This window comes from Aquarana catesbeiana, linkage group LG05 (genome assembly GCF_042186555.1).
Source record: "Aquarana catesbeiana isolate 2022-GZ linkage group LG05, ASM4218655v1, whole genome shotgun sequence".
Taxonomy (NCBI): domain Eukaryota; kingdom Metazoa; phylum Chordata; class Amphibia; order Anura; family Ranidae; genus Aquarana; species Aquarana catesbeiana.
In genome coordinates, this window is record NC_133328.1 from 217,650,946 (window position 1) to 217,674,773 (window position 23,828).

General features: G+C 43.8%; 1 protein-coding gene across 3 annotated transcripts in view; it reads left to right on the forward strand.

The window, feature by feature from the left end:
• HECW1 (HECT, C2 and WW domain containing E3 ubiquitin protein ligase 1) overlaps positions 1–23,828 on the forward strand; it is a 415,705-nt gene that overhangs the window by 356,207 nt on the left and 35,670 nt on the right. For all 3 annotated transcript variants that reach the window (XM_073630548.1, XM_073630547.1, XM_073630550.1), the window contains 3 exons: positions 1,642–1,762; positions 19,118–19,231; positions 21,981–22,133. In XM_073630548.1, the coding sequence (XP_073486649.1) occupies positions 1,642–1,762; positions 19,118–19,231; positions 21,981–22,133 (388 nt within the window). The remainder of the gene's footprint in view (positions 1–1,641; positions 1,763–19,117; positions 19,232–21,980; positions 22,134–23,828) is intronic.

Here is a 23,828-nt window from a genome sequence, read left to right on the forward strand (position 1 = left end):
CTTTGGGCAATGTTCTGCTGGGAACCCTTTAGTCCTGACATTTGTGTATGTTACTTTGACACATACCACCTACCTAAACATTGTTACTGATCAAATATACCACTTCATGAAAACAGTATTCCCTGGTGGCAGTAGCCTCTTTTAGCAGGGTAATGCACCCTGCCACACTTCAAAAATGGTTCAATGAGTTTCATGAGTTAACGTGGCCTCCAAATTCTCCGGAACACAACTGGATGCTTCCCATCTCCTCCACATCAAGGTCTGTTCCTACCCAGTAAGCAGTGTGGGCTTGTGTTGAAGCTGTGAATGCCCGATCCATCTGGCGGCCTGCCTGTGTGGTATAGCGATGTCAGCTGCTGCTCTCCCTGTCAGGCTTGCTTCACCAGTCCAGTGCTATGCAGAGAGATCATCACATCCAAAGAGGGGTCTCCATCCAGGTGGATGTTAAAGACTGAGATGTGGTTTTGATGAGCCTTTAAGCATTTGATTTTGTGAGTGTATAATATATTGGAATTTTAACTTATTAAAAGGATTAATTGAACTTACAACACTTAAAGGATCTGCTACTGATGGCTTGGTGCCAGATACCACAGCATACCTTCAGAGGATCAGTGGTGTCCATGCCTCAACAGGTCTGGGGTGTTTTGGTAGCAAAGGGGAGACCTACTCAATATTAAATACATGGTCATAAAGTTAGTCATTTCAAAATGTAATCAAATAAAAACATGACTAGAACTCTGTGGTGAGCTTATTAAGTTACGTTAGGTTTTTATTTTATAGTGTGTCCCACAGGGGAGGTTCACTCTCTCTGTATGCCCTGGTGACTATTGTCGCTGGAAATTAAACAAGGGATAACATTTTGAGTTGTCACTGAAACAAAGAAATCCTCCAGTGGGGACAAACATTTCGGGTGACAACTGTCTAAGAGAAGATTACCCATTAAGCTGACCATACGTTGTAAGATTTCTCTTATTCAGCCTTGTGTGTTTACCAATATTGATATGATATGATATTCCTGCCAACTATTGTATATTGGCACTCACAGTTGTTAGAATACCCGAACAGCGGTTGCATTGCCAGCTGGTGTTTGGCTTAAGATTTTCTGCGCAGCTCTTTTGATTTTCAGGTCAAAGACCAGATGGGGTTGGTGCCACCAGTTTAAAATTTTAACTGTTTCACCAAGAACTGGCCAAAATTTGCTCTGTGTATGGCCAGCTTTACTTTGGAGAGGTTTGCTCTGATTTTCTGTTGTGCCTTCAAGACAGGAAGTAAGGAGGAAGTACTCCCTATCGTAACAAAGCATAGCAAAAAAAAAAAAGAAAAAAAGTTTGACAGTTTTACCATTGCCGATTCTATCTAAAGCAAACTAAATTTTTTAAGTATAGCCCATACATTTCTGGATGGCTGTCCCTGCCCGCTCAGACTATACCATAACCCGCTTTTCATTTTTACCACAAGTTTTACACACATCTTCAGTTAGTCTGCAATTTTCTATTTTTATAGCCATCGGGGCATACTATTGTGTAACTCCTATGCATATTTTGGGAATTTGTGGCATTACTTTCTGTATAAATACTGCTGTAAACATTGTGACAACATTACATGTTCTAATGGTATATTGCCATATTTCATTCTACCTAGGGCTTCAACGTGCTAGTGCAAGGGCTCCTTCCCCATACAGAAGAGATTTTGAAGCAAAGTTAAGAAACTTCTATAGAAAACTTGAAGCGAAAGGATATGGGCAAGGCCCGGGGAAAATTAAGTAAGTATGTTTTTAGATAATATAGCTAGGATAACTAGCTAGTTGCTATTAAGCACAGCAGGCAAGTGGATATAGGCAGTATAGGCAAAGAAGCAGTTTTCCCTTTATAGATATCAATCATACATCATCAGTAGAAATACATTAATATCACATAAGCTTCTTAATACATTGAGGCAATTTTGATCCCTGACGCCACCTCCCAGTGGCTCTTTAAGCTGGCTTTAAAGCAGAACTGAGCCCTCCTATCCTTTACACCCAAGGAAGCTCTGCCATCTTAACCTCAGTTTGATCTGCAGTTGCCATGGTGCTGCACATGTGATCAGCTATGACACCAGCTATTTGATGGCTTGACAGTTTTGTTAAGAGCACAAGCAACTGTGAAAGTTATCATTTATGACATGTCTGAAAAAATAGCAACCGTTTTGGAAGAGTTAAACCGGTGGGTTTAGTCCCATTTAATGTCCAAGAGGTGGCATGGGACTGAGAATTGTCGGTGAAAGTTTGTCAGTGTGCTGGGAGTGCGAAGGGAGCATGCTCTCAAAGCACAACCTCATGTGTGGTGGCTGGGCTTTAAAGCCCCCCTTTTTTGCCGCCGGATATATGAAGTTCAAGGTCATCAAAAGGTCAAAAGCCAGGATATGATCAATTAGTAAAACAAGAAAAAAGTGTAAAACAGGTGATCAAGTACACTACTTCATGAAAACAGTATTCCCTGGTGGCAGTAGCCTCTTTCAGCAGGATAATGAGCCCTGTCACACTGTAAAAATGGTTCAACGAGTTTCATGATTTAACATGGCTTCCAACTTCTCCAGATCCCTATCCAATCGAGCATCTGACACGCAGACAGTGACATGGAGGGGAAAGGAAGTGTCCAGTTGCTAGGACATCTGGACGCTTTCTAGCAACTGGATGCTTCCCATCTCCTCCATATCACCGTCTGTTCCTTTCCGTTATCCCCAGTGAGCAGTGTGGGCTTGTGTTGAAGCTGTGAATGCCCGATCCATCTGGCGACCTGCCTGTGTGGTATAGCGGTGGCAGCTGCTGTTCTCCCTGTCAGGCTTGCTTCACCAGTCCAGTGCTGTGCAGAGAGATCATCACATCCAAAGAGGAGTCTCCATTCAGGTGGATGTTAAAGCCTGAGATGTGGTTTTGATGAGCCTTTAAGCATTTGATTTTGTGAATGCATGATTTACTCACTTATTTAAAGGATTAATTGAACTTACAACACTTAAAGGATCTGCTACTGATGGCTTGGTGCCAGATACCACAGCATACCTTCTGTCACGTACCTGGAGATGGAGCCTGATGTGGAGAGTAAGGCGATCTCTTACTCCTCCGGCCTGGTGCCCCTGATTGAGTAAACAGGAGGCACAGAAGCCTGGAGTGGCACGAGTGCCTAGTAGTGGATGCAGGCTGGATCGTGACACACGACAGCAGGTACTTGGCAGGCTGGAAGGTAGCAGACAGCAGGTACTTGGCAGGCTGGCAGGTCACAGACAGCAGTTACTTTGCAGGCTGGCAGGTCACAGACAGCAGGTACTTGGCACGCTGACAGGTAGCAGACAGCAGGTACTTGGCAGGTTGGGTACAGAGCAGGGTCAGACATGCCGGGTCGATCACTAGCAGGCACCTCAGGAACAAAGCAGTAGGCAGAACAGTAGTCAGCTCCAGGTCAAAGTTGGCAACAGCAAACAGACAAACAGAGGGATCAAGCAGAGACGTGGTCGAAGAGAAAGCCAGGCTCAGTTCAGGTAGAGTACACGCGTCGTCAGATGGATCAGAATGGCAACTGGATCCAACACAGGAAACAGGTAGCAGGTAGCAGAACGCTGTAAACTATAAGGCAAAGTCCTAGTGCAGCTGAGGGGTTTGTATAGTCCATTTGGCGCCACTCAGTGGCGAGCGCGCACTTCGGTGTGCGCCTATAAGCCTGCGCGTGGGTCAGGCTAATGGGAATTCTCTGTCCATGGGTTTGGCTAACAGGTTTTTTCCGTCTGTGGATTTGGTTAACAGAGATTCTCCGTTTGCACATAACTATGTGCCTGGGCTTATTTCTTCTTTCCTGACACTGCCTCCCACTTCTGGCAGCCTCCAGATGCCCAACTAGGTACATTTTTCAGGGTACCAGAAGAGGTTCAGTGGTGTCCATGCCTCAACATGTCAGGGGTGTTTTAGCAGCAAAAGAGGGATCTACTCAATATTAAGTGGGTGGTCATAAAGTTACAGTAATTTCAAAATTTAATCAAATACTTTCTTTAAAGTAATACTTAAGTCTATTTTTTTCCCCATAAAAATAACAAACATGTTATACTTACCTGCTCTGTGTAGTGGTTTTGCACAAAGCAGCCCAGATCCTCTTCTTCTCGGGTCCCTCTTCTGCTCTCCTGGCCCTTCCCTCCTGTTCAGTGCCCCCACAGCAAGCAGCTTGCTATGGGGGCACCCGAGCTGAGTCAAAACTTCCTGTGTCCATTCAGACACGGAGCCCTGACCCGTCCCCGCCCCCTCTCTCCCCTGATTGGCTAGCTGACTTTAACTGACAGCAGCGGGAGCCAATAGCGCCACTACGGTGTCTTAGCCAATCAGGGAGGAGATTCTCGGACGGCCGAGGGACTTGTGGACATCGATGGGCAGAGAGGGACCTCAGGTAAGTGTTAGGGGGGCTGCTGTTAGGGGGGCTGCTGCACACAGTAGGCTTTTTATCTTAATGCACAGAATGGATTAAAATTAAAAACATTCTGCCTTTACAACCTCTTTAAGCACCAAAGGTTTTCTACCTACAGGCTCTGGGGGTGTAATTCTGACCTGGAGAATAAGCATACCATAACAGCCAAGCTCCAAGTAGAGGGTTACTGCAGCAGCAGCATGTGGTGAAGGATTATGCTCTCAGCTTCCTCCTGCTTTTGTTTGCTTTGCCAAAATTTTGCCAAAGCAACAGCTATCATTTTCACAATTTTTTTCCATGAAGATCTGTAAAAATGGCAACACAATAAAAGCAGCTAATAGGAAACATGCTTGAAATTCGGCACTGGCCTTTCTTCATGTGGCACCAGTGGCGGCCCAACCTTAGGGGGCACACGGCGCCGCTCCCCGTCCAGGCAGTCAAAAAGAAAATACAAAAAAAAATGTTAAACTGGCCCTTAAAAAAAGAAAAAAGAAAGAAAGGTCCTTTAGTGCACTGTGTTCGGACGCCAAACACAGTGCACTATGGGAAGCGCCACGTCTATACAATCACGAGATTGCAGACGCGGCGCTTCATTTACAGGCTTTTGTCCTGCCTTGCGGCGCCTTCTGAAGCACCGAGTAGCTTCTGCCCGGCGCTCGTAGTATCTATTACTACGGCCGGGCGGTTTGATTGACATCCGAGTTAGATGTCACTTCCTGTTTTCTCTCTCCCATTGCGCCCGAGAGACAAAGCCGGAAGTATGAGGAGCGGACTCCTCCATCGCCAGTGCCCACACAACAGGAGAGGATACCACACAGAAAGGTAAGCGCCGCTGTGCCGGTCCGGACCTCCCGCGTAGAAGGGGGAGAGGGGAGTTTTATCGGACACAGCCTGCATTTCATGGGGCACAGGCCTGCATTTCATGGGACACAGACTGCATTTTATGAGGCACAGGCTGCATTTCATGGGACACAGGCTAGGGCACAGGCTGCATTTCATGGGGCACAGGCTGCATTTCATGGGGCACAGGCTGCATTTCATGGGGCACAGGCTGCATTTCATGGGGCATAGGCTGCATTTCATAGGACACAGGCTGTGGAATAGGCTGGGGCACAGGCTGCATTTCATGGGGCACAGGATGCATTTCATGGGACACAGGCCGCATTTCATAGGACACAGGCTGCATTTCATGGGGCACAGGCTGCATTTGATGGGACACAGGCTGCATTTGATGGGACACAGGCTGCATTTGATGGGGCACAGGCTGCATTTGATGGGGCACAGGCTGCATTTGATGGGGCACAGGCTGCATTTGATGGGACACAGGCTGCATTTATGGGAGACAGGCTGCATTTGATGGAACACAGGCTGCGTTTGATGGGCACAGTGGCTGTGTTTGATGGGCACATTGGCTGCGTTTGATGGCACAGTGGCTGCAATTGATGTTTTTTTTTTTCAAATATTTTTCAGTTTGAAATTTTGAGCACCAGCCGCCACTGCTCTGCTTGCTGAATAACGCATGGGGGAAGTGACCTAATAATACAAACAAAATGTTTCATCTGTAATCTCGCTGCCTTCGCTGTTTGTTGTGTACAGTGTAGCATATACTCTAATGCCACGTACACACGGTCGGACTTTACACTAAGGCCCCTTTCACACAGGCAGATAGAATTCAGCTTTTAGCTGCAGATAGATGAAGTTATCTACCGCACCCAGACTCACACAATGCTTTCCTATGGCCCTATTCACACACTGCATTTAGCGACGGTTTTGTTACATGGGGTTTTGTGCAGTTCAAAAAAATTCATTTGACTGCGTCCAGGACCGATTTAGCACAGCTATCTGCACATAACCGCAGGTAATCGCAGTGTACTATTTCTCCTGCGGATAGCAGCGGCAACGAGGAAAGAAAAACAGGAAGCACGTCAGAAATGGCAAGAATGTTCCACCGCAGCTAAACGCAGCCGCATTTAAACGCGCGCAAACGCTGCTAATTGCAATGTACAACTGCAAGTGATCGCTGTGCCTGGAGTCTTGGAATTTCAAAATAATAAAACCATGCTTTTAACAGCGGCAAAACAGCCGCCCGTGTGAAAGAGGCCAAATAGTCAGATCTGGAGGCGATGAAAAAAGTAACCCGCGACTGTGCTTTGACAATCCATAAACTGGTGTATTTTACTTCCCAATATAAACATCTACTTCTCTTGTGTCTCTGCCTTTATCTGCCACGAGTTCTTAAAATCAGGCTGCTGAGGTTAAAACAATATATATAGAGCTTTCATCAAGCTGCTCTCACTACCTTAATTCTCCTAGAAACCCTAGAAAACTATACAAATGGCTCTCCAATGAGCAATAATTTCAGGACTGAGTCAGACCAAGCTGACTGAAGTAATCCTCGGGAGAACTAGCAAGTTATAAATATTCTGGTCTTGTTTTCATGGAGCTGCTTGTAAAGATTCATGTACTGTACAAAGGCTATGCTTTATACAATAGGGTCTTTGTGCATTTGCCATTTGTTTTTAGATTTAAAATGTACATTTTTAAGTATGTATCAGCAGCACCTCACGCGCATAAAAGTTTAAAAGCAGAATTGGTTTCCTGCATGTGTATATGTCTTCAAACATTTATGGCCTTTTCTGCTTTGATGTCTTCATTGTGTTCTGTAAGCATGAACCTTCTATAACATGATCGTGCTATACACTTGATATGTATATACTGTATGTAGTACTGGGGGAAAAAGAGGCCAGATGAATAAATTCAGTTCAGACTTCACCCCAGATCAACTGTATTTGGGTGCTTGCTGAGGTCTCATATACTGTAAATCCAAGCCTGCTAATATTTTGAATGTGATGAGAAAGGTAAGTTCACAATGCCAGAAAGAAAAGTGGCAAACAGCACATCATTTGTACTCAAGCAAAAGGTGCACAAAATTAGGGCAGTTTATTATAAGTGTATGAAACAAAACTTGCCCAGCATTCATTCTTGCCAGACTTACTGATATAGTGAAGCAATGCAGTCCAGGGATTTTGACAAGTCTGAAATGAAGTGCGTAAAACAGTCTGGACCAGGGATGTTTTATGAAATCAGTGGGCCTGTGTGCAAGATCATAAGTTAGGCCTCATTGCTTGATAAAGAAAAAAATTGCAGTGTTCTTAGTGCGCCACAGTGAAGCGTGGGTGTGATTTTTATTGTGCCGGGGCTTTGCTAGGACCTGGGGAACTTTTGGGCACACCGTTCGCCATGGCGAACTGCACATGTAGCCAAATTGTGTTAATGGTGGGAGGGGCTTAAGTGGCATGGTTAAATAAAACAAGATCAGTTTGTCCCCCAGTACAATCCTCCCCCCAGGTCAGTCTTTCCGCCATTATAACCCTTTCCCCCTCCAGATCAACCTGTCCCCCAGTATAATCCTTTCCCCTCCCCCCAGGTCAGTCTGTACCCCAATTTAATCCCCCCAAGTCAGTCTGTCCTCCAGTACGATCTTTCCCCACAAGATCAATGTGTCCCCCAATATAATCCCCCCAGGTCAGTCTGTCCCCCAGTATAATCACCTCCAGGTCAGTCTGTCCTCCAGTACGATCTTTCCCTGCAAGGTCAATGTGTCCCCCAATATAATCCCCCCCCAGGTCAGTCTGTCCCCCAGTATAATCACCCCCAGGTCAGTCTGTCCCCCAGTAAAATCCCCCTCTGGTCAGTTTGTCCCCCCAGTATAATCAAACTAACCTCTCAGTGCAATCCCAGCAATAGTTTTTTTAGGTCCTGCAATAGTTGCGCAAATGTTTATCAAATCACTGCTTTCACAAAAAAAATACACTAAAATCAATATTAACGCACATAAACACAACATAACTTATTAAATTCCTGCTAAATTCCTACTAAGGCCTCAATCACATAGGGCATACTAAAGTGCACGCTCGTGTGAGGGCCATGTTTACACACACGGAGATGCACAGGTGTTCTGTGCATCCCTGTGCAGGTATTCCCATTTATGCCAATTGGGACACAGCGGCTGCATGGACACAGCCACTGCTCTCCATCAGCCCTAAACATAAACAGTGTAAGTTCAGGATCGTGCACTTACACGGATGTCAAATCGAGAGCAGCAGCTGTATCTGTGAAGCCCCTCTTTCCCAATTGACATCAGTTGGACTGTCTGCATGGGGGTGAGTGGAACATCTGTGCATCCCTGTGTGGGTAAACATGTCCTCGCAGGGTGGAGTAGTATGCACTGTAGTATGCACGGCTTGAATGAGGCCTTGCTATGTTTATTTGTATTTTTTTGAGACTCTGGGGTAGATTTATTAAAACTGGAGAGTGAAAAATCTGGTGCAGCTGTGCATGGTAGCCCATCAGCTTCTAACTTCAGTTTGTTCAATTAAGCTTTGACAAAAAAAACTGGAAGCTGATTGGTTTCTGTGGAGAGCTGCACCAGATTTTGTATTTTCCAGTTTTAGTAAATCAACCCAATAGAGTCCTTCTCTGCACCCTCAGCTGCACTGCAGATGAATAAATAGAAGTCTCTGTACTGTGATGAACACAGGAGAGATCAGTACCTTTCACTCATTGTGTTCATTAAGGAACACTAATTGTGTTCATTCATATCATGTTTACCAGACATCCCCCATCCACCCACTCGCCATCCTGACACCGATCTTCCACCCCCCACAACAGATGCAGTCAGTGGGAGGAGGAGCAGGGGAAGCTGGCAAGCAGACCTTGAGGGGGGGAAGTGGAGAATCGGTGCTGTGAGGGATGGGGGAACATTCCAGGACAGAATTCAAAGCACATATTTGGAGAATTTAGTGAGAATGGGGAGAAGAAAGCTGACCAGCAGTGCTACAAGGAAGGGGCACCAGGGGGATCGGTGAGGGGATGCCAGTATAGGGTGTGTCAGAAAAGAGGGGGGGGGGGGGATTGGTTGGATTACTTATGGTATGCAATGTGTGACAGGGCGCCCTGGGCCCCCTTTCCCTCAGGGCCTGGGTGCCCTGCAAATGCTTACACACTTGATGATACGCTATTGGCATAGACTCTGATAGGAGTGAAGTGTGGTAGCACACTTTGTATATTTCTTTGTGTTGCAGTGGCTCCTCTTTATTCACACCTAAGTGGAATCTAAGATGAGAATATTCCTGGTGATTTTGAAGCATTTTTTCAGCATTTTATAAGGTTTTGTCAAACATTTTTGCATGTGTATCAAGATTAAGGCATTTGTTTCCTGTGATGGGCACAGAACAAATAGCTGTTCTAAAGGAGGACATAATGTTCTTCAGATGCAAAAAAAACACAAAAATGTGCATATTTTTGACAGGTACCTGTCCTCACCTCCATTGGACCCCGCCGTGGTGAGATACGTCACAAGTTCGGCCCCCTCCTCCTCCCTTCTCCTTTCCCCACCACCGGGCCAGTTAGAGAGCACAGCGCAGTTCGCAAGGAACTGACTGTGAAGCCACAAGACTTCACTGTCGGTTTCCTTTACCGACCATGGCGGCAGCGGCAGCACCTGAGAGCCGATGGAAACATCGGCCGGGGTGCCGACATCACTGGATTCCAGGACAGGTAAGTGTCCTATTATTAAAAGTCAGCAGCTACAGTATGTGTAGCTGCTGACTTTTTAAAAAAATTTTTGTGTGGGGTTGGAACTCCGCTTTAATGGGATTCAGCATGTTGAGCATATTTAGACATAGTCAAATGCAGGGAAACAAGCTGAAAGGTGTGAATGGGGGCTTAGTGAAAGTCTGTGTAAAGACAGACTTAAACACATACTTAAAACATGTGCACTAGATCTCTGTAATTCAAGCAAATTTTCCCATGCTTTGTCTGAAAGTACAGAAAAAACTGTTGAGCTGCCAGAAGTTTAGTGAGTTCCTAATGTCTTGTACTGTTCTGAAAATGCTGCCTCTGCTGCACTGGAATATAAAACAGTGTTGTCAGCTCTGCCTGGGTTCTCCCCTACAGACCATCCCCATTCTACTATTCTCCAGCATACAGTATATGGCGGAGAAGTTCTATAGTTTCTCCATAGAAAACAAACAATGGGTACCCAGTTATACAGAGATTTTCCAATATGTTCCATACACAACAACCTTCTAGGGAACTACTACACAGTTCGGATGTGGCGGGCAAAGCTTAAACCTGTTATAAATATAGTAAAAAAACTGGAGCAAGCAAAACTGCATAAAAGCAAACGTCCCCATAGTAAACGGTCAGGAATAATAATTTATTGTTAAATAAAATAAGGAATGTTTCCCCATTTTCCAGATTTTATTGCTCACTGGTCTTCCATAAATAGAAAATCTCAATATTGATCCAGGCCTTATGGTGCTGGTAAATGCTCATCTCTTTTTTTAACATATACAGTAGAAAATCTAGCCAAATGAGATGAAGCCAAACTCCTAAAACATTTTTTCTTAGTGTTATACTAGCATACTAGTTAAAGTGTTCTTATTCTTCAAACAGCAGAAATGTAAAATGGATTTATTCTAGCGCTGTAGTATTGTTCCCTTCCCCTGCTGACATGGATATAGCACTGACTATACAGTATTGCTCAGTGGCTTACATAACTGGAATCCTGGAATCAATTTTCAGTAGATGCATTATTATATATTAATATTATTGCATTACTGATGTGAACATTATTATACATTTATATAATGTACAGTGTTGTACAGAGAACGTTAAACCAACCATAGTATCTGGCCAAAAGGAACTGACATCCTAATGTCCTCACCATAGTCACACAGTCCATTATTAAAGTAATATAGAGTTGTGACCCAATCTGGAGTGTTGTATATTGAACAATGATCCATTCACTGATCCATTATTCTCTGCAGCAGAGGAGCTTATACTACAGCCAACAGTCACATTATTATTCAATATTACTTAATGATACACCCATGCTCCCAAGCATTTAGGAATTACCACATCAAAGCAATAGTGGTAACTTTCAATTTTTTTTTTTTTTTGCATTAGCTGCATCTAAAAAAAACAAGCATTACTTACGTTCCTAGTTTCAACAGTCAGTTTGCTGCACAGAGCACCAATAATTCCCTTAACCGTCATGCCATTGTCTTGTCTGCTGAACATGCCATCTCAGTATTCTATTATATTAAAACAAGTAGGTTAATGATTTAAGTTATAGAGATCGAACAGAGGTGATATAAATAATTTATTTGACCTTTTTATGCAGACTAGTAGATGAGTACAGGCCAGGTTCAAAGCTATGAGACAGAAAGTAAGTGATACTGCACTGTAAAGTTTTACTTTATGGCAAAGCTAGAAGTTTATTAGCTTCTCTCATCTCCAAAGGGGGCATCTGCTGCATGCATTAGGTATTAGTCTTGGGATGGGGTGTTATTTTCTAATGCAATATTATGATCTTTCTTGGTTCATAATGGTAAACAGGTTTCAGAGTCGTCCTCAATGTGTTAATAGAATCAGGCATCTATACTAAAAATATGGCAAAAATAGCAAAACAGCATTTAAAGCTGTGCACATTACACAGACAACTTTTAAAACAATATACATTATCCAAAGTGATATAATATATATATCCATTAATATATATTGGCTACAATACTTTGCCCCAAAATGTGATCTGATCCTCATTATGTTGGCTATAAATGGGTAGAATTTCGAATAAAAATTCTTGGGAAAAAAAGGTTCTAAGAAAGTTTGTTCATTTTGCTAATCATTACTGGGTCAAATTGGCATTCATTTTCGACCACAGTGATGAGAAATTTAAAAGGAGCAGGATGGAAATTTTTTCTCGAACAAGCGACTTTTATAAAATCCGGTACACACTATTCAGTTTTTTTTTGTTTAACCCCACGGGCGGAGACGCTGTACTAACCATGTGAGGTTAGTTCAGCAATTTCCCCTGCTGAGCTGCTGTGTTCTGATAGGGGGACGCCCCCCCCCCCCCCACGAAAAACACTCTGATCAGCGCTCCTTGCCATTGGCTTAGAGCGCTGATCAGGAGTCCGTCGGATGCTGGTTTTCCAGCATGCACGTCTGACAGAAGCTGGCTGAACGGGCCGAATGTTGGCCGTTTTTTTTTAACCAGCCGCTGTCTCCTGACATTCCGCCCCTGTGTGTACAGGGCTAACAGTGTGTATGGTTTTCGTTCAGTAAAGCCACCAGGCTGCCCCCCCCATGGACAATGTGCCTGGCTGTTGAGTTCATCACCCCATCCCTGCACTCAGTTCACTGATTGGCAGCACTGACAGGCAGCAATGATTGGCACTGATAGGCGGCACTGTTTGGCACTAATAAAAAGCACTGATAGGCAGCACTGATGGGCCCTGATTGGCACTGATAGGTGGCACTGATTGGCAGCATTAATGGCACTGATAGGCAGCACTGATCGGCACTAATAGGCAGCACTGATTTGCAGCACTGATTGGCACTGACAGGTAGCACTGAATCGCAGCATTTAGTGGCACTGATTGGCAGCACTGATGGCCAGTAATTGGCAGCACTGATGGGCGCTGATAGGTGGCTGATAGGTGGCACTCATGGGCACTGATTGGCAGCACTCATGGGCACTGATAGGTGGCACTGATGGACACTGATTGGAAGCACTAGCACTGACTGGCGGCACTGATTGTCACTGATTAGCATTGGTTGGTGGCATTAATTGATATACAAGTCTTAACAGTGCTAGTGGAATAAATATTAAATGTGCAAACACGTTTAAAGTGCAAAGTGCAATAAACGAATATTGAATAGTGAATAATGCAAATAAAAGTAAAGTGCCAGGTGCTTCCAACGGCAATTCAAGTATCCAGGTTTGAAAGGAAGTTTCAGAGAACGCGCTCACAGAATACACTCCCCTCTTGTGACCTCACTCACACGAGCTTATGGACCCTCAGATTTGCAGTCCAGGGGTAAAAAAACGCTTAATAGAGTCACGATGTATGGATCCAAGGTCAGAGGGGCTCCCACAAACAATTTGCATATGGATCAAAGAGAGAAAAAAAGCATATAGTGAAGTTCTGCCAGCTGCTGTGGTCTTCGTGTATATAATTGTTTTTGCACTAATTTTTCCATTAGCGCAAGTTTTAGTTTGTATTGTATAGGTGGCACTAATTGGAAACACTGATTGGCACTGACAGGTGGCATTGGTTGGCACTGATATTAGATTAGGCGGCACTGATTGGGAACACTGATTAGCACTGACTGGCACTGATTGGCACTGACAGATGCCACTGATTGGAAGCACTGATTGGAACTGACAGGTGGCACTGATTGGAAACACTGGCACTGTCACATGGCACTGATTGCCACTGACATGTGGCACTGATTGGAAACACTGGCACTGACAGGTGGCACTGATTGACGCTGACAGGTGTCACTGATTGGCACTGGCAGGTGGTAATGATTGGCACTGATTGGCACTGACAGGTGGCACTTATTGGCACTGGCAGGTGGCACTGATTGGCACTGATTAGCGCTGGCAGGTGGCACTGATTTGCACAGAGGAGAGGGAGTTTCACACTGAGCCGATATTGTCGCTTAGTGAAACCGTGTGTTAAACTGACATGTAATGTAACTGCAAGCAGAGAGAGACCAGCTGTCAAAATTCAGCAGTGATGTCGGGGGTGGGCGGGACCCAGCAGCTATCAAACACCTGCCAATGATTGCGCTGCTTAAGAAAAGGGCGGGGCCACATAAATGTAGTCGCCCGCCCAGACCCCATCCCATTGGCTGGTGTTTGATAGCTGCTGGGTCCCGCCCACCCCGGGTCCCGCCCACCCCGGGTCCCGCCCACCCCCGACATCAACGCTGAATTCTGACAGCTGGTCTCCCTCTGCATTCAGTTACATTACATGACAGTTGCACACATTGGCAAGCGTCAATATCGGCTCAGTGTGAAACTGTCTCACAGGTAGAACGGACTGCACACTTATTGGATGCAACATTTCACAGCAGTCCCACAGGCAGATCTCGGGAGACAGCCGGCAGGGGTGACGTACGGGTGCAACTTGTCACTGCAACTGCTGCCCCTCCTAAGATGCTGCCTGGGACCATGGGCCTACTGGGTCCCATGGTAGGGCCGGCCCTGCCAGTAGCTATAGCCGCTAGCAATAATCACTGTGTTCTCCTGGCAGGGATGGCTCCCCGCGCCCCCGATTGCAGGAAAGAAATCGTATTATCTATGGCCTGCCTAAGACATTTCCAAAGAACTTCCATTCGGAATTCTATCAATCCATGGCCAGCTTTAATCACAACAATAGACAAACTCAGTGTGCTTAAGCTGATAACACACAAATAATTCTCATTTATTGTGTCTTTATTGAACAAACCCATTAAACATTTACAGTGCTGGACGAAAAAGTAACTGAACCCATAAACTAATTATTTCAACAAAAGCTCATTGGAATCAGTAGTTTGCACACCTGGCATCCAGTTAATGAAATTAGTTTGGAGATGTGGTTTACAGATACTTTGATTGAAAAAAGACTCTAAAAACATTTTAAGATTACTAAAAGCATCACCTGGTGTGAACCACGCAAAAAGGAGCTCTTAGAAAATATATGCTATCAAGAATGATTGATCTATATAAGGCTGGAATAGGGATACCGGGGGCATACCTAGAGCATCTGGCCCCCGGGGCGGATCCTATATCTGGCACCCCCCCACGTTAAAATGTAAAAACATCCCACTGTGCCCCCTGCATACCTCTGCATCCCCAATATCTCTTTGTCACTACTCTTTACCCCCTCTCTACAACTGCACCTCTGAATATTTACATTACATAGCCCCTGCAGCTCTGGATCCCTTTCCATTACACAGCACCCTGCATCTCTGGACCCCTTTACATTACACAGCACCCTGCCTCTCTGGACCCCTTTACATTACACAGCACCCTGCACTTTTGGACCCCTTTGCATTACACAGCACCCTGCACCTCTGGACCCCTTTACATTACACAGCACCCTGCACCTCTGGACCTTTTTACATTTACATTAGACAACACCCTGCATCTCTGGACCATTTTACATTACACAGCCCCCCCGTAGCTCTGGACCCCTATACATTACACAGCACCCTGCACCTCTGGACACCTTTACATTACACAGCACTCTGCACCTCTGGACCCCTTTACATTTACATTACACAGCACCCTGCACCTTTGGACCCCTTTGCATTACACAGCACCCTGCACCTCTGGACCCCTTTACAATACACAGCACCCTGCATATCTGTACCCCTTTACATTACACAGCACCCTGCACCTCTGGACCCCTTTACATTTACATTACACAGCACCCTGCACCTTTGGACCCCTTTGCATTACACAGCACCCTGCACCTCTGGACCCCTTTACAATACACAGCACCCTGCATATCTGTACCCCTTTACATTACACAGCACCCTGCACCTCTGGACCCCTTTACAATACACAGCACCCTGCATCTCTGGACCCCTTTACATTACACAGCACCCTGCATCTCTGGACCCTTTTACATTACACAGCACCCTGCACCTCTGGACCCCTTTACATTTACATTACACAGCACCCTGCAGCTCTGGACCCCTTTACAATACACAGCACCCTGCATCTCTGGACCCCTTTACATTACACAGCACCCTGCACCTCTGTACCCCTCTACATTTACATTAGACAACACCCTGCATCTCTGGACCATTTTACATTACACAGCCCCCCCCCCCGTAGCTCTGGACCCCTATACATTACACAGCACCCTGCACCTCTGGACCCCTTTACATTACACAGCACCCTGCACCTCTGGACCCCTTTACATTTACATTACACAGCACCCTGCACCTCTAGACCCCTTTTCATTACACATCACCCTGCACCTCTGGACCCCTTTACATTACACAGCACTCTGCACCTCTGGACCCCTTTACATTTACATTACACAGCACCCTGCACTTCTGGACCCCTTTCCATGACACAGCACCCTGCACCTCTGGAGCCCTTTACATTACACAGACCCCACAGCTCTGGACCCCCTGCATGTTACATAGACCCCCCCCCCCCCCACAGCTCTGGACCTCCTGCATGTTACCTAAACCCCCCCCACAGCTCTGGACCCCTGCATGTTACACAGACCCCCCCCCCCACAGCTCTGGACCCCCTGCATGTTACACAGACCCCCCCCCAGGTCTGCTCCTTACTAACTTATTAATGCAAAGATAAATTAGCCTCAATCATTATGAAAACAATGTTAAAAAGTTAAAGGGTACCATCATCCAGAACAGTATATATAGAAAAAGAGGAGGGGAATAGGGACAGTTGCTTAAGCTGTCTATTATGGCCTCCAACAGGAAAAAAATGGACTATCTCGGCACCAACCACAAAGTTTGATTATCATAAAATATTAATTTATTACAAATAAAAACATAAATCACAACATTATTTTATCAAAACAATAAAGGAAAGTCAATACAGCAATACAATACTTGTAGACTTCCAGACTGATTACTGGTTAAACAGTATGTTCACAGATTTATACAGTCCTCAACAGTTTTGCGATCATAGGACTACTTCTTCAAGAGGATGAATCTGTAAGATAAATGGTATGGATTAACAATCATAAGAAAAATATAAACCTCATATAGTATATCAGACAAGGTATATGATGGGTACAACAAAACAGCCAAAAACAATAAATGGGCATAACTACTTACCAATGACTCTATAACCAACCAAATCCATCAGCCACCAAAAGTCCTGTCCCACCCCCCCTCCCCGCAGTGGACAGAGGAAAAGGGAAATTGGGGGGGGGGGGGGACGGAGGGGAATAAGGGAGGGATAAGAGGGCAAAAGGAGAGGGAGAATTGGGAAGGAAAGGAAGGGGAGAGTTAAGGGGGAAGGAAGGGAAGGGGTGGGGGGAGGGGGGAAGAGAAGGAGGGAAAGGGGGGGGAGAAGAAAGAGAGGGAAAAGGAGAAGAAGGGATGGGGAGGGTAATAGTTGGGGGCTGGCGGTGAGCCGAATCTTTGTTTTTGTACCAGAAGTGTATGGACTGTTTTTTTATTTTATGCTGAAGAGGAAATAAAAACTGCTTTTACCAAGACGGCTGGCTAGTGGTCCAGACCTCTAAAATATCTATCTATCTATCTATCTATCTATCTATCTATCTATCTATCTATCTATCTATCTATCTATCTATCTATCTATCTATCTATCTTTCTAGCTAGCTATCTATCTATTAATAAAGACTAAAGACTTGCAAGTTAATAATACTTTGTTAATCTAATTATTACCACCAAAGCTATGTCTACAAGGAAAGGTATCTACTCTACAATTACTCACTTGTTGTTAACAGTATTATAATGCACTAATACCCAAATTATACAATAATACCCACAAAGTAATTTATATCTGACTCCTTGGGGGTTATTTACGAAAGGCAAATCCACTTTGCACTCCAAGTGCACTGTAAGTGCACTTGGAAGTGCAGTCGCTGTAAATCCGAGGAGTACATGCAAGGGAAATAAAAAACAGCATTTTAGCTTGCACATGATTGGATGATAAAATCAGCAGAGCTTCCCCTCATTTCAGATCTACCCATTGTGACCTCTTGGACTTCAGCATGCCAGGTCTGTCTGCATAATTTGTCATAGAGCTTGGAGCTGTATGTTGGTGCAACGGAAAAAAAGGAAAGAAAGCAGAGAATTATATAAAGAGGGAAAGCACATGTACATTAGCGCTATAGTGGATGTAGAGCCTATTCTTAGGAAGCTGAGTGGAACTATTTTGTAGGATTGCTCCAGCGACCATTGTGACCCTGCAGCAGTTATAGAGAGGACAGAGACTACTCCTAAAAGAGTAAAGCGTGTAGTTCAATAATCGTTCAGTGTCATCACCCCCCTCAAGGGAAGCTACCAGAATGATGTGACCTAAAAAGAACCTGTGAGTATCTCTGACCTGCTCCTGAATGTGATCTTATAAGTACTGTTATGATAGCTCCCAGTTATAACTGTTGACTAGCTCAGGATTGCTATTGATAACTGTTTATTTCCCAATTGGGGATTTAAATCCTACTTGGACTGTCTGTCTCTGAGGCGTGTCTGCCCTGACTACATATCAATGGGTATTGATCATATGGTATCATATGGGTATTCTGGTTATAGCCTAAAGGGAATCCTCTGCTTAAAAGAATGAGTCTACAGGGAATGTAAATGATGAATATATTTCTGTGTTCCTTTACTCAATCCTGGATGTTGTTCCCAATTGTTTAGGGGTGCATTAAAATGTGTCAGCTCATGATAAAGCCTTTGTCTGTATAAGTCAGTTCTACCACTCTGCATGTCCATCCTTCGTATTACAATTGTATATAAATGTTCCATGCTTTCCATACCAGCCAATCCTATACTTGTGTACCGTTTGAACAGAAAACCTACTTTGCTGTTTTTTTAACACTATGGTAATACTTTGGTGTAATAAAGTTCAACTTCAAGCAAATATTGTGTTTTGGAAAGAGTGGGAGAGGATTAAAACCTCTGTCGAGTTTTTTTTTTTGCCGTCTGTAGAGACTTTCTCTTCCTGGTGACAGAAGGTCAGGTGTTTATATGTAAATTTCTCTTTAATATACAGTAATATGAAATGTGAATCATACCAAAGAAAATCATATGAGGGCCTCCATTATGCTGGTTTTTTAAAGAAATGTTTGTATGTTTCTCTAAGCAGTTTGTTTCTCTACTATTTTTCTGTATAGGCTTATTATACGACGTGATCATCTTTTGGAAGGCACGTTTAACCAAGTTATGGCTTACTCCCGCAAAGAGCTTCAGAGGAACAAGTTATATATCACATTTGTGGGAGAGGAGGGGTAAGAACACTTCAATACTCAAGAATATCATTTATTTGTTTAAAAAGGTGGATCCATGGGATCCATGAGATCAAAGTGTTTGGTACTCAACCTAAACTCGTGAATTAAAAATATCAGCACAGAAGCAGCCATATACTGGCTACTATTCTTTTGATAGACTTATGTGACTTGTTTCTTAGGTATTTAGTCACTGATATGCCTATAACAGCTTAATTACAGTACCTGAAATGCAGTAATGATATGGCATTAGATGATCTATTTGTTAAAAGGTGTTTCAAAGAAACCAGTAAATTCCCTGACTGCTTGGGACACCTTCATGTAATATTGGGTCCAAAATTTGTTACCTGCAAAACCACCAGGTGGTATAGTCTGGAAATGTGATAGGAACTTAATAGCAACCTGTGACTTACCATATCTCACTTGCTTTTTGAAAATGCAGGCTTCTGGACTGCCACCTTTCACTTGCTCCAGGTCTATGACTTAATAAGTGTAGAAGTTTAGTATTTTCTGAGGGAAAGGGGGGCTTCTTACACATTAGTTACTAATTACACATTACTTATGTGTGTAACGCCCTGTAGGAGCTGCTAAGTAGTTTGCCCAGATCCTTTTCCTAGTAGTTTCATCGCAGCCAAACACCCAGTTCGTCACTCTTCAGGCTTATTAACCAGTCTAGGGGTATGCTTTTTCTGATGTTTTAATAAGAACTTGGATAGGTAGTGGGTAATGGTAGGATAGTCCAGTAACCCTTAGTAACGATTTGTGGACACTGAACTGTCGCTTGTAGAACTGTGAGCCAAGTCCTTGTGCAAGTAAAGGATGGACTAGGCTTTGTAATAGCAACTAGATGAGATTAATCTTCCGCTCTGGAAAGTCTGAGCAATGTTCTTTCACTAAGGATTAAAGTGGAACTTTACCCATAACAACTTTATAAAAATAATGTTCTTTAGCAAGGAACATACATTCCACATTAATAATTGTGTGCTGTAAATTGCCTCCAACATTGCTCCTTTTTCTTCTTGCTGGAGGCTGCAATTTTGCTGAAGCCCAGAGCCCCTGAACAGCAGTAAATCTTTAGGCTGTCAGCAGAACAACCACTACAAATTCAGCATAGAAAAAAAATAGAAAAAATAGAGAGCAACTGAGCATGTGCAGAGCACAGTGTATTACTGGATTTTAACCAGTACATGTACTTATTTTTAATGTTTTACATGGCTAAACCTGCAAAAGGGGCCAGCCTGAAGTGACCTAGCAGGACTTAAAGGGTAACTTCACCTTACACAGGACCCCCTCCTCGCCCCCCCCCCAGTCCCGCTAACCTGCATTGCGGCGATCTCCTGTTCTGAGCCCTGGTATAGCCGCCTCACGGCTCCAGGGCTTAGAAATCCCCAGAGCTTAATCTCCTAAATGTACCCCGTCAGGAGTGACATTTAGGAGCATTCTAATTGGTCAACGCCCCATCATATGGGTGGCGCCGACCAATCAGAACTCGCGTAGCCCGTCCTTTCAGCATGGAAGAAGAAGAGAGAAAGCTGCCCCTAAGCGCCGGAGCCATGAGGCGGCTATACCGGGGCTCAGAATGGGAGATCACCGCCATGCAGGTCAGTGGGACTGGGGGGGTAAGGAGGGGGCCCTGTTTAAGTTCACCTTACAGATTTTTTTGTAAAGGTGAACTTACACTTTAATTTTCTGACTAAACTACCACTTTAAATAAACTAAGCTCTTTAGGACACTGGACACAATGTTCCCTTTACACATGCTGACTTTAGCACAAGAAGAATGGCACCAGCATACAGTCTCTAGGATCTCTCTCACCAGTCTGTACTCACAAACATCCTTGGAAAATTGGTTGTCGCCTTTCAGTACCCTCAAGACACTTTCACCGCATAGTACCAGACTAGATCCTCGGACAACAGCCCTTCAGTCAACTTTCAGCAACTTTCAGCAGCATAGGCCTCCAGGTAGCCACACTGAGGCCTCAAAACCCCACAGACACATGGCAGATTTACCTAGGGGGCTTGCAGCCCCCTTAAGCTGTGATCTCCTCCTCAGGAAAAAAGACGCGGCTGCTCTCAGCCTCTGAGTAATTATACAGACTGCCAGTCACCATCCGGGCACAGGGATTGGCCAGGGCTGTATGAATATTCAGGTGCTGATTAGATTCTTCCTGTCCACTAACTTCCAGAATCATTCTGGATCAGCCAGGGGGAAGCAGTCAATCTTGCAGCCACTGAAACATAGAACAGACAAGAACAATGAACACAGCCACACTGATTACAGTGAGCCAGAACTAAATTTGCCTAACAAGGAAATGCAGCTACACTTGATACAGTGAGCCAGAACTGAAGTTACCTAATCCTAGCACCTATCTAGGAGGGTGCTACATGTGTAATTGTGTGTATCCCATTACCTGCAGGTGGCTACTTCCATTAAAAAGCTTCCCTGCTGTGCCTCCTTCTAAGCTGCTGGATACTGTCCTGAGCGGCTGACATAGCAGAGAAGATTTTTTAGCAAAATACAACAATACTCTGCATCTGAACTGCTTTAGGTGCAGTGCAATTGCATCTCAGCAAGACCTGTTGCATCTAAAGAAATGCAACACAAATCAGGTCAAATGAAGCCCGGGAACCATCATCCACGCTAAACCATTGGAAAAAAAGGGAATCTTTGCGATTGAGTTTCACATGCATTTGAAACACCCTACAGTATATTTTTAGTTTGTCATTAAATTTAGTTTCTATTTCTTTTTTAGACTAGATTACAGTGGTCCCTCAAGAGAGTTCTTCTTCCTCCTCTCCCAAGAGCTCTTCAATCCATACTATGGCCTATTTGAGTATTCAGCAAATGACACATACACTGTGCAGATAAGTCCAATGTCTGCATTTGTGGAAAATCATCTTGAATGGCAAGTACTATTTTTTACACAATCATGTATTTTGCTTGCATGAACTTTCTAGGTCCTTTTTCCTGTATATTGCCCATTTATAAAGGTACGTTAACAGACATGAAATGATCATTGTTTTGACAGTTTCCATTAGCCTGAGTAATATGTCTTTCGATGTCCTTAGACTGAAGACATTCCTTCCCTAAGAACTTTGAGATTTAGGCAGATCTATATCTGTATATTAACCTAAATTCCAGTGAGATAATAGTGGAACTTGGAATATGATTTTAGCAGCAAGGTTATGATTTATAAAATAGTTCAGGTGTTTTTCAAATGTCTCAATACTATGCAATATCTAGGGTCTTCATGACCACATTGATTAAGCCATTTAGCTATCATTTTTGTTACAGTGATACATATGTCCAATTATATTTAGCCAGATAATGTTGGATAATAGCAGGCATCAACATTATTAAAACGACCGCAATAAATATTTTCGGGCCTATTCACAGTGGAAAGCACACTTTCCTGTGCGATCCTGCGATTTCCTGTGCAGTGTAGTTTTGACAGCCCATTCATTTGAATGGGCTGCAAAATGCACTAGAACAAAGAAAAACTATTCATTTGAATAGGCTGCAAAATGCATTAGAACACAGAAAAAGTAGTGCAAGCTCTACTTTTTCAGAACACGGTGCACCAAACTGTACGATCTTGTGGTACCAGGCAACTTTGTGGCTGCAAACGCATTATATAAGTGAATGAAGCAGCGCTAGCGACAATAGCAAAATAAATAATATATATACATATATATGTTACCGCTGCTGTAGGAAAGTGCTAATACTTTAAAAATTAAAAAAACAAACATATACAGAGCTGGTAAAAAATTGTGCTAAACCATACACAACCTATATACAAAGTGCCCTGTGCAACACTGGTACACTCAAATCCATAAATAACATGGGTGGTGTATATTAATGTGCATTAGGTGCAATACACAATCAGGTTATTAATTCCCATAGACCTCATATATAAAGTGCAAATTACAATGAATCCGCAATCGGTATTACCCAATTGCTAGTGAGATAATAAAATTATGTGTTAGAAATAAAATATAGTGCTAGTAAATAGTCCCAAATGGATACCGGCTGGGTTACTAAACAATCTTTTTTCTTTTGGGGTCAACATCCACAAATATCTGATTTGTCTGCATGAACATCTATTGGCTCCTGCACTAGAGGTAACATCTATGATGATTGACTTACAGCACAGGCTGAGGAAACGCTGCTTGCTTCTAGTGAGACTGACAAGGAAAGCCTGTTTAGTAACCCAGCCGGTATCCATTTGGGACTATTTACTAGCACTATATTTTATTTCTAACACATAATTTTATTATCTCACTAGCAATTGGGTAATACCGATTGCGGATTCATTGTAATTTGCACTTTATATATGAGGTCTATGGGAATTAATAACCTGATTGTGTATTGCACCTAGTGTACATTAATATACACCACCCATGTTATTTATGGATTTGAGTGTACCAGTGTTGCACAGGGCACTTTGTATATAGGTTGTGTATGGTTTAGCACAATTTTTTACCAGCGCTGTATATGCAAATGCATTATGTTTGCGAGATGTGTTTGGGGTCCTATTAAAAATTCATTGGCACCTGCATACCTCTACAAGGTTCACGTGCAGTGCAGGAAACATGCACAG